Raw genomic sequence first — 12286 nt, forward strand, 5'->3', positions numbered from 1 at the left:
GCAGTTGTTTAAAGTATTTATTGTGGAATCCTGTACAGAGAAGGTTTATAAACACACTTAAAACTTATGCTGAACTAAGGTTTATTTCATGAAGCTTTAGAAGTAGCCATTGCTTCTTCATAAGCCTGAAGGGCCAGTTGTATATAGCCTTCCTTCTGTGATTCAGTTTTCACAAATACCTACAAACATGGCAGGAGAGAAATTAACGTACAATTAAGAACACACATAATGAGATTTCATCATTCCAGTGGCAGATCAGCCAGCTACAACTGAAATCCTGGTGGAGCTATATCTTGTTTAAAAAAAAAAAACAACCTGGCATGCACAACAGTTCTAGTTAAGTATCTGCTGCTTAAGAAGAAATTTAGACTACAAAACAGGCTTCTGCTGTTTAAAAGCTTTCTCTTCTGTAGTTAAGTAGCCTTAAAGTAGAAAAGCATACCTTGATCAGATCAACTCCTTGAAGCTTCCCTTCTTTAGCTGCTTTTGCTGATTGACATTCAGGATGAAGCATATGATACAGTGTAATTAAACTTGTAGTGTCATCCAGCCTAAACAAATAAAGGCCCATTTTTAGTAATTACTTTCTTGTAATAGTTAAGAGTATTTAGAGAAAGTGTACTTTGTGGTGTACTTTGCACACCACAGGCTTTCATAAACTTCTGCTTTCACCGAGTACACAGTCATTAGAGTATACAGCTAAACAGGCATCCCATCATCTACTACAAGGGCAGATGTTCATGAGAAGGAAGACCAGAAGCACACAAAAACCAAGGTGCACCAGGTAAGGTACATAGATTTATCCATACTGCAGTTTAAGCCTGATGGACTGTTCAGCAGTAATAAAGCTGAAAGCTCTCTGTAAAATACAATTAATTACCCAATAACAAGTATTTAGTGGAACAACTGTGCCAAAGAGAAACTTTCCAACACCAACTGCGGTAACTAGCATGTTTTGCAGAAGTAGCATTAGAAATCTTGTGACAGCCCTCAGCCGGATTTAAAACCGAACAGGTGCTTTACATAAAAGTAAGCATAAGCCAAAAGTTGGTGGGTGGCAGGTAAAGATGCTCCAAACTCTGATAATGTAAACTGTCCAGATATCAGAATTTTCCCTTTAACAATTTGATTCCAAAACTGGAACTTCCCTGTATTTCTTCATATCCTCAGGTTTAAAAGTAAGATCTGACCACCTGTGGAAAGCTTTTGACTTCAACAGTAGGAAATGAATGCCACCATCACTGCAACTTGAAGTTGTAATGGTACAAATTTCTCCTAGCTCTAGACATTTTGAACAATTAAATACTGTTTGCCTCAGGGAGTTTTGAATAAGTTTGGCAGCATATCTTACAGAAATCCATCCCTTTAAAATGAAAGTGTATCTATCTGTTCCTAAGCTACTTAGGAATTGCTCTAAAACCCAGAGTGTGCCAATCTTAAGAGCCAAAATTGAGCTCAGTAGTATAAAATTGTTAGGCTTTAAAATCAGCACTGCCCAGAGCTGGAAGCGTACTGACAATTACATGGGAAACAAAAATAAAAACCCAACAACTACAAAAGGCTAATTTCTGCAGAAACCTAGTTTAATACCCTACAACTTCATGGACTGTACTTGGTGCTTCCATTCAGCATCTATATAGCTAAAAGTTACAGCCAGCCTAAAATTTCACGCAACGAAAACTTCTGTACATATTACAGAAATACTGTTTTTACTTTCAAACAAGAGTACTTGTTTGCTATTTGTTCAGATAAGCAGAATTATTCTATTTATTTCTCAACAAATTTTGTTTGTTTAGATAAGCAGAATAAATAACACACACCACTTACAAGTCTCTGTGGATCATATCTATTAGTAACCCATCCGTTTTCTTTCTGTTTACTAGATACCACACCATTCCTCCAAAGTGTCTTGTTGAACGGAGCAGATCGTATTTGGCATGTTTCTCAATGTCATCATATGTCCGATGATGAACCTGTACACAGAAAAGGTTTCAGATTTATTAGCATAAGTGGAGCTTGATGAGCTTCTCCCCTCTACCTCTCACTTAAGAGTTCTTAATCTATTTTCAGACCTCCCTAAAGAGCAGGAGTAAGCCATGGATTAAACCATGCTACCTTAAAGCTTTATACATGTTATAAATCAGGGCAGCACTGGGATAACCCAGTTCTTAGTACTTAAGCATAGACATCTTTATGTTGAGAAAGCTAAATACTAGCTCTGTACTGAAAATTTGGGGAGGGAGCGACATGACATAACCTCTGAACCTTCATTTCACTGCTGTCAAGTTGTAATCTATTCTTTAAGGAGAAAAATGCTACAGCAACCAGGTGACATTTTACTTGGAAGAAAACATACTTGAAAAACTGCCTAATAGAAGTTACATTCTCAGTGATTCGATAAATTATTACAGCTTAAAGAGAAGTAAACATTTTAAAGGCAAGCGTAGACTAACATATTCACCAGTAACTACGGTGACTACATTTAAATATTTCAGCTAGAAGTATATTTTTGTACCTGGTCTTTGTCAAAAATAATACTTTGTGTACAGTGCTCTCACGTGTACTTCATCAGTTATCTAGCTTCATCAGTTATCTACCTTTCAAATCCTAACACAGGAGTTAGCATTACTTTAGTAGCACAGCTCTGGTTGTGGCCATTTACGGGCGTTATTAATTCTGATTTGATACCACAAATACCCATACAAAGACTATTTTTGTGCATCTGTAGTTCTTTCTATACTGTTGAAAATTACTTAAATGAAATCCTATTTTACTTTTCTACAAGAAAAAAACCCACAAAACTCATTACAAGGATAACAGGTAATCTATAGAGGGAGAAAAAGAACGCACATGATTTGAATGCACACCTTTGATCCCCAGATAATATTTATGTTTACAAAACAAACCCTGAAGTTCTTCATTAGTACTATTTTTTTACTAGAAAAATGAAACGTGAACTCACTCTGATATAGTCAGGTGAATCTGGCTCAAACTGAGCAATGCACATGTTAAGGATATCCTCATGACGGTCTTGCTGAAACACATTCTAAAACAACAGTTCAAATTCAGGAATAGATTGTGCATCACACCATTCCAACTCTCCAAAATCAAAAAAGCAGCCACCACATTTCTGTTCTGGGCAACACATACAGTGAGTATCCCCTTAATCACAACACAAAATGGATAAAAGTACAGTAACTGCCTTGATGACATTAATGCAGCATTTCCTAATTTTTGTTTCTGAAACACAAGCTCACATTTGCAGCTTAAGCATACAATTTCATCAATGCATAACAATTAAATGCGGATTTCTAGTACAACAGAATATTTACACCTTCCCAGGATTTACCTAGCCCTAACCTGGAACTTCATTATAAGTATTTTAACTGAGTTACAATGATAAGCAGTTGTTCAAAACCGAATTCAAGCAGCTTAAAACATACAAGCAGACTGGCTTATTCACAGCTACTCTGTCCAAATAGCACAGTTTCACAATTAAGTAAAAATGATCAGTTTTCAAAACCATGAAAATCTTACCACAAGGTGTTCATCCTTGAATACCACTGGAGGAATTACTCTGCGCCCTTCTTTTGGGAAGAATATCTGTATCATTCTGTCTCGTTCTTCCCAGGTCGCTTTGCGTAATACACCATTTGGTTGTCTAACTACAATGAAACGTTCCTGAAAAGAAGGTAAAAAGAGAGTATTATCTCCCAAAGTCTTTCCTCTTCGTAGCCAGAACCATTGTAAAAGAGATTCTTATTTGGCAGTCATTCTATACGTAAACTCACAATAATAATACCAGTTTCTAACTGATTGTTGCTATGTGCTAGATTCCTCATTTCTCCCTCCGTACCTGCTAATTAAGTGCTACATTTGCACCTTAACTTTAACGTAGCATACACCTACGCTAAAAGCTACAGCTCTCTGAAGCTTAGACAGATAACTAGTACCCAGAGAAAGGAGTTAGCATTGTTGCTGGCCTGATTTCATGCATTTAATAGCACATACTAAATTAAGCATGCGAGTGTCTTGTACTTTTTTAACTGTGTTTCAGAGGTAGGTGCTAGAATCGAGTAAGAGCAAGCGCAAAACAAAACATACAACAAATAAAACAGTACACTCAGATCTGTTCACAAGGATATTTGATTTAGGGCAGCAGACACAAAAGTTTGTCAGGATGCGGAAGTTTTCAGTACATTGAGGCAGATGAATAAATAGCAGGTTCCCGAAGAGAGCTCTGAGATGGAGTAACAGATGGAAGACTTGGCAATTCATTTCACAGGATCATCACTATACATGTTTGAACCATGGAGACTTCTTAGAATCGTAACTATTTGTTAAGAATTTTTCCAGCCTCTTACTGCTTAAGACAATCTAGATGTTTCATTATACAAAGAGATCTTTACCCCTATACACAATTCTATTTGACAGCTGTTTCTTCACAGCTTTCCCATTAATTCATTTATCATTTACTCAGCTTTCCACCAGATTTTTGCAACTGTGGAGTAGCTCCATCTTTTGGTCTATGCATAGGACTAAGTAACCCAATTCTACAGAAAGCATCTAGGAAGTAAGGAAGAACTCAGCACTCCCAATATATCACAAGCATCTGCTTTTAAAATAGTTAACTAACTATCCCACAGCTTCCCCCCCACACCTGCTTTTGAACACTGGAATGTAATTTATCATTATCAGTTAGAAGCAAACATTTAGAAATACATGTCTCTGTATTGTCTTGTACCAGACTGAATTTAGAACTCCTCAGCCTTTTGGCAAACTGCTATAACTACATTTTATTAAAACCTAAAGCTTATTTGGAAATTAAGAATGAAAAGCTCTCAAAATAAATTAATACACTGTTACTTACACGATGTGGAATGGAGTAAGTTAAATCTGTAAACACATATTTTGTAGTTTCAGTTCCTTCAAGGAACTTGTCTTCTGCTAAGATGTCATCAATTGGCTCTCGTTCCTTCAAAACAGGGGGCATGATTAGTTTTTCTTTAGCTTCCTCAATGGCTTTTCTTGTGGCCTTGAGGGGAAAAAAAAAAAGTAGTTTAATTTTACAATTTAAAAAATCCATCCTATTGAAAAGCTAACAAACAATTTTGGGACAAATATTTTCATTTAGAGAGAAATATTTGAAAACTTTTTTTTTCTTCTGCAGTTGAGAAGAAGTGAGACACTTAATTCAATCTCCAGGTAGATGAATCGCATGTGAACAATATACCACTACTGTAACTTGGGCAAATTGCTGGAGGAAGTTCCAAAACTAAAATCCACATATACTGCTGCACACACCACGTTTATATCAGCTATTTTTCCATGGTAATTTCCCCCCAAAGCATAAACCACAATCAACAGTTTATATATAGCTGTGATTGTGGTTAAGAAAAACTGGCTCAAGTTTGTCATCCTGGACAATGGTCAGACAACAGGAAAAAAAAGTAGTCAAAGGATTCCCAGGGCTATAATTTAAACATCAGATAAAGACATTTAACACAATTACCAAGTATAAGGAAAGGGGATAATAAAGAGAACCTGTCACTCAAGGAAAGACACATCCAATTTCCTTCCATCTTCCATAACAATTGAGAAATAAAACTATTTAAAGCGAAGAAACACTGATTTACATTAATTTAGAAAATGACCCGAAACAAAGGAAAAAAATCTAAATCACAGAATCAACGAGGTTGGAAGAGACCTCTGGGATCATCGAGTCCAACCATTGCCCTGACACCACCATGTCAACTAGACCATGGCACTAAGTGCCATGTCCAGTCTTTTCTTAAACACATCCAGAGATGGTGACTCCACCACCTCCCTGGGCAGCCCCTTCCAATGTCTAATGACCCTTGCTGAGAAGAAATTCTTCCTAATGTCCAACCTGAACCTTCCCTGGCGAAGCTTGAGGCTGTGCCCTCTTGTCCTATCTCTAGTTGCCCGGGAGAAGAGGCCGACTCCCACGGCACTACAACCTCCCTTCAGGTAGTTGTAGACTGCAATAAGGTCACCTCTGAGCCTCCTCTTCTCCAGGCTAAACAACCCCAGCTCCCTCAGCCGTTCCTCGTAGGTCAGACCCTCCAGACCCTTCACCAGCTTGGTCGCCCTCCTAAATGTTTGCAAGAGCAGCATTGAAGGAAGCAGAAATATGGACTGTTACAGACTTCTTGCTAAAACCAAAACTTATTTCAAGAGGAAGCGGCACAGCCTACCGCTTCCAGCTGAGCTTCTGTCATCAGCTTGTACGTGGGCGGCTTGAGCTCCTTTTTCACCGGCCTAAACACCTTCTGCAGGTTGAGCCCCGTCATTTTGTAGAGCAGGTTTTGAACCGCTTCATCCGCAAAGGAAGGCTTGGCGGCTTCTCCTTCTGCGGGGGGATTTCACACGCTGTTAACCCGGCTGGCAGGGAAGGGACGAGAACGGGGCGGGGGCAGAGGACACGCCACGGTCACGCCAGCCCCTCCCCGCAGGCGAAGGCCCCGCCGTAGCCCCCCACGCTTCCTCCCGCCTCGCCGGCACCCCCACCCCGCCCTCGGCCCCCCGCGGCCTGCAGGCGCCCACCGCGAAGGGCGCGGGCGGCCAAACGGGCGCTTGCGGTCTATGAGACAAGGCCGGGGGGGTCCCCTCCGCGCCCCCTCTCACGTACCGCCCGTGGCCCCCGCGTCCTGCTCGAGCCCCCGCCGCGCGCGCCAGCCCCACAGTGCCCCCACCGCGCGCGCCAGCCGCGCGGGCACCGCCGCCGAGCCCCGCGCTCCGAGCGCCGCCATCTTGCGCACGCCCCTTCCCGCCCCGCCGCCGGCGCGCGCGCCGGGTGCCCCCGCGGGGCACGCCGGGAAATGGAGTCTCCCTTCGCCCGGGCTGTCAGCCCGCCCCAGTGAGAAAGAAACGTGGTCCCAGGGGCCTTTTTCCCGAGGGAAAAGGCAAGAAGCTGCTCCCAGCGCGTTTGTGTTATAAAACGCTGCTGAGGCGGAGGTGAGGGCCAGGTTAGGGCGGGAACCCGTTCTGCTGTTCCTGTCAGAGCAGGGACAACGGCGGCGGCGGCGGGAGCGCGAGCGAGGCGGGAAGGACGCGGCGGGAGGAGAGGGGACCGCCGGCTCCCTCAGCCGGGAAGGGCACGGAGCAGGGCTCCAGGCTGGCAGGTTTCCCTGCTTAGTGGGGAGGCAAAGTAGCAGGAAAAAAAAGAGGAATTGAGGCCACCGAGCACACTGCCGTGTTTAAACCACCGGTAAACTGCAACTGCTCAGAGATTAGGAAAGGTGCGAAGCGGTAGGTGGGTGCCCTTTATCAGCAGCTGCCTGGTCTGATGCCCCTCCGGTCGGTCAGCCGGCGGGGCAGGCAGCGGCCTGCCCTGGTTCTTGGGTAGTTCTGCCTGAGGGGGAGAAATACTGTGGTAATTTATACCCAATTTAAAACTTCATGTGGCTCTGTCTGCTAATTTGGCACTTGCACGGTGACTGAAAGGGCGATCTCATTGTCAGGTGGTGGACTTTCTGTCTGGCTGATAATTTGCGGGAACTCCAAAGAACACAGCAAGTGTTCATGCCTGAAAGTACTACCTGAGGAGCACCTGTGCCTGTATTGTGCGCTGGCTTCTGCAGTCTGTTAAAAGCGGTCACTGCCATTGGTGGTGATAAGTTCAGTCTTCTCATGTTCAGGGAGCTTTAACATTTTTGTAAAGGAGGGAAAATGAATAACTGTATTCAAGCATAAAACCAAAATTAAATTTTATATTCAATAGATATAGCAGATCAGATCTAATGGCTGTGAAAAGTGGCTATGCAGTTGAAACAGGCATGTTATTTCGTTAAAGCAATAACTGATTCCTTCTAACAGTCTATTTCAGTTGAAAGTTTATTATTACTTGAAGTTTATTTTCTCTAGCTGGTCTGTATCTTCTATTGTGAATTTCAGTCTTACAGGCTGTGTGAAACAGAAAGAAAACCTATTATCAACAGGCAAGTCTCTGTACAGGGGCCCTGAATGCTTCAAATTTTAAAATGTTCAAAGCCACACACTGATGCAAGCTGGCTGATGACTTCATGTTGAAATAGGAAAGATTTCATCTCCAGGAGGGAAGATATGGAAACACAAGTAATGTGCTCAAATTCCATAGATTTCCAGTTGTTTTAAAGTTTAGTGGGTTGTTCGTTGCTTTGCCAAATCAAAGTTTAAATTATGTTGTTTTTGAAAATAGAGATTGAAGTCTTGGAGAAAAGGGAGCCTTTATAGCGTATATTGGTTTTCACTAGAATAAAGTTAAGCATCAGCTGAAAAATATATTTGTTTCTAATAACAGATCTTCATTGTATTGGGGAGTATTCCTATTTTCCTCAGCCTTATTCAATATCCAAACACATGGGCTGGGTTGAATTTTATATTCAAGCTTTTCAATATCCTGACCTTTGCTTTGTCAGAAAGGTTGCAGGAGGGCATGTTCTTCTCATATTTGTATTGGTACAATTAAGTTGAAATCATTGAGAACTGAAGAATGCAAATGAACTCTTAATATTATTTTAATGTAATTTTGTGCATAGTTTATTTAATTAATGCTAAGAAAATGAAAAATAATTTTGAGGAAATGGAGAAGATGTTGTTTTTCAATTCTTGCTTGGAAGATCTCTGGAGTGAGAGCTATACCCTATAAGGGAATTGGGAAGTTATTTGGCAACTTGCCTAAAAGCCACTTCAGACCTGTTCAAGAATTTGGATGGCAAGCCAACGTCCATTTTAATTCACAGAAGTGCTTAGAAAAACAACAGAATTTATTAGGCTGTATCCAGGAGAGGTTAAAGTCACATTCATTCTGTACTGGAGTAGTAACAGCTGCTGTGAGGATTAGCCTTTTGGCTGGTGGGGTGAAAGGAAATATTAACTAACCATACTGTAGATGAAAGTATAGCAGGTTAACAAAATTTATGAAATAATATCAATTCATATTGGATAGGTTGGTTGTATTTTATTTGTGGTTTATATTTGTACTGAAGTAACAATTTTAACTAGGATGTTTTATATTGGTATACTTAAAAGTACAACACCAGCCTGAAGAACCAGTGGTGTAAAAATTGATAATGAAATAAAGAATCTTTCTTAGCTTTTGTTACTGTTTTGAATGCATCCCAGGACAGCTGCTGTTGGAAAATTACAAACGTCTGATGACAGGTGGATGTCCCCTGTGAAACGCATTGGTGGTCTAAGTCTGGATTCTATTGGAAAAGTGTCAATACAAAATCACCTCCACAGTTGGCATTAATTTCCTTTTTGTTGGTAGTTTCAGGAGAGCAAAAGGATCAGATGGCTGCTGAGAGTGAACCAGTGTGATTAACGTCTCAGGGAAAGAGAAGGCAAATGGGGAGCTTAGGAGCTTGCATTGTTGCTTTGCATATTTAATTGACAAAATAAGGGGCTGTAGTTTACCAGTCTTTCTGAATAATAAATATGCCAAATTAGAAGCAAGAAGTTGTTAGGAAGGAAAAAATTCTTTCTTGGAAAAAATACAGTGGAAAATACAAAATGTAAGGTTTGGTAACTGTGCATCCAGCTGCTGTAAGAAGAAACAGAGTGAACCCTATAGGGCTGTGTACATGTCCACACTTGATGACATGACCTTTTTAAAATTAATTGTTCTCTTGTTTCTGGTAAGAAAGACTCTGGCAATCCTGTGGAACATTTTTCTGAGGGACACAATGGACCAAGTTGGAAGATCTTTTTACTAAACCTGTATGGATTAGTCTGAGGAGAAATTATTTTCCACAGAGAAGGCAGAGAGTGCTGAAGTAAGGGAGATGACACAAAGCTTGTTATAGCATCCAATGAGTCTTTACAGGAATAATATATTACATGAGGTTGGTTTTATTTCACCATCTACATAGATGGAGTGGGGTATTTTTTTGCTAAAATTATTGGAATGGTCATTTGTAATATGATTGTTTTCAGGCATACTACCTGCAAGCGTCTTATTTGCCAGTTTCTTTTGTTTAAGGAAAAGAGTGTTATTTTCTCTGGAATTGTCTTTTAAGGTCTGTAGCCATGGATTTGCACTGCCATCCAGAGCCCTGGGTAGCTATTTTGATGATGGTGATGATGATGCATGAGCCTTTGCTGATGTATCAATGTGGCTATTTTCTATCTTAAAGATCATATAGATATCTGAAGCTGGTTTATTTTCAAATTTCATTTTGATACTTGTCAGCAGGGACAGATTAATGTGGCTGTAGAACTCCGTCATGAGTTGCCGGGCCAAACCTACCCCAAGGGCAGAGTTATGGGTAGTTCTGCTGGACAAAGCACATTTTTACAAATGATAACTGAGATGCCCCCTGAAACTAAAGTAATTGAGCTCAGCTGTAGCCATTATCATCCGAAGTGAACAGCTTCCCTCTGCTGCCTATGTAAATATCCTTAGTGAGAGGGAATGAGTGAAACATCATGCAAAAGTCTTCCAAGATTGTTTCTTTGGTGCTGTCAGTTTTAGCAAGTGCTAATAGTAAGTGTAGGTTGAAGAGCAAATGTCCCTCTAGGTGTTATTTGTGCCATGACTATTTGACATTTGTATTTCAAATTTGAAGGAAAAATGACAAAACAAAAAGGATCATATGTGCTCTTTATTTTTAATTTTCAATCTAGTTTCAGCTGAACTTATACTATGCACGTGTGCTATATTCCTATGGGCCACAGGGGGGCAAGGTTGAGATTTTAAACATGAAGAATAAAAGTGCCTGAGTAGTGGATAATGTAAATGAACTGTTTTCATTAGTGACCCAGATTTGCCTCTGTCTCACATAAAGCTGCCATAATCTCACTTTAATAATGATAAATTAGATATATACAAATACTGTCTCCAGTAATTGAGATTACATACATTATTTATAGTAGGGATATAAATCCCACTTCAGTTTATATTGTTTTTGTTGCTACACTATAAGGGCTTGAGCCAAAGCCCGTTAAAGCTATTGGAAGTCCTTCCCTGACAACAGCAAGCTCTGAAGTAAGAGTCCATATTTTTCAAATAAATTTTATTCTTCCTTTCTGCTCTTGTAATACTTATCTTTTAAAAATGAATTGTCAGGAAAGAAATAGTAGTAAATATTCTGTATTATTCAAAGTAAGGTAGGATTTCAGTAATTGTTGTTTTCCCCCTTCTTAATAATTTTTTAACCTCCCTCTCATTCCATCGCTATTTAAAGTCTGGTCCATCTGAATCCAAGCACTCGCCAGGGCATTGTGAACTAAATCTGGTGTCCAGCACAACTCGTTACGTGTGTGAAGGGTGGGATGTGTATGATACCTTTATTTCCACAGCAGAAGGACAGAGCAAGGATCCTGGCAGATTTGTGGGTTTGTTTCATTCTCTGGGGACAGGAATGTTTGGAGGAGATGGCACCCTCCGATTCAAGGGTTAATTATAATTTTTCCCTTCTCTCCTGTTGCTAACACAAGTAGTCAATACCTTTCTCTCATAATTGTACTTTTATCTGTTTTTCACTGAAACCTGACACCTGACAGAATAGTCTGAACCCTAGACTGTCTGGATTAAACCTAGATGTGTGTTTTGTGTATTGCCTGGCCTGTTGTCAAAGGCTTCATAAAAATCCAAATCAGATGTGTCTTCTAGTTACACTTTGTCATATTTTGTCACTCTTCCAAAGTAGCCTGGAGATATGGTTTTCCTGCTTTTTTTATCCAAGTTTCATCAGGACTATTGTAGCATTTTATGGCTTTTGATTTAATTATTTTATCAATTAATTTACCTGACACAGAAGCATATCCTCCTGGTTATAAACTGTTCTAATACCTATTCAATGGTAGCTGCAAAATTTTGTTTCTTCCAGCCTTTTCTCGTAATAGCTGATTTTATTAACAGACACAACCACTTCATTCTTCAATTCTTTCAGAAGTGGGTAAATACATTTTTCTGCTGATGACTTGCTACAGTTAAATAAATTAATTTTTCCCAAAACTGGTTCAGTCTCCATCATAATTTTCTTCATTTGTTTATTTTTTTCCCCAGTTTAAAGAGCAGTTACCTCAGTGATGCCAAGAAACCACTCTGAACTGTGTGCCATTCCCTTCTCCTGTTCTTTTTGCCTCTGATACTCCATCTGTCTCTGGGATTCTTTCACAAGTTCACTTTTTCTGGTTTATGTAATTATTTTTTCTTTAAATCTCCTAATTGTTGTTCATATTGCCCCTAAGCCTTCATGTTTTCATCTTATATTACTTTGAAGTAATCTGGATTTACTAGGATTGGTTTTGTCACCTTGTTTTCACTTTCTTCTTTCCC

The 12286-nt window shown here is 40.1% G+C and overlaps 1 protein-coding gene across 1 annotated transcript; it reads right to left on the reverse strand.

Annotated features, from left to right (window-relative positions):
* Window positions 1–3: 3 nt before the first annotated feature.
* MRPS22 (mitochondrial ribosomal protein S22) lies at window positions 4–6773 on the reverse strand. Its single transcript, XM_068407155.1, has 8 exons — window positions 6653–6773; window positions 6219–6373; window positions 4871–5035; window positions 3538–3681; window positions 2963–3046; window positions 1828–1973; window positions 443–551; window positions 4–179 (listed from the first exon to the last, which is right to left on the reverse strand). Exons 1-8 carry the CDS (start codon window positions 6771–6773, stop codon window positions 87–89), a joined length of 1017 nt encoding a protein of 338 aa, XP_068263256.1. The 3' UTR covers window positions 4–86.
* Between the last annotated feature and the right edge of the window lie 5513 nt (window positions 6774–12286).

The sequence above is a fragment of the Nyctibius grandis genome, chromosome 8 (genome assembly GCF_013368605.1).
Source record: "Nyctibius grandis isolate bNycGra1 chromosome 8, bNycGra1.pri, whole genome shotgun sequence".
Taxonomy (NCBI): Eukaryota; Metazoa; Chordata; class Aves; order Nyctibiiformes; family Nyctibiidae; genus Nyctibius; species Nyctibius grandis.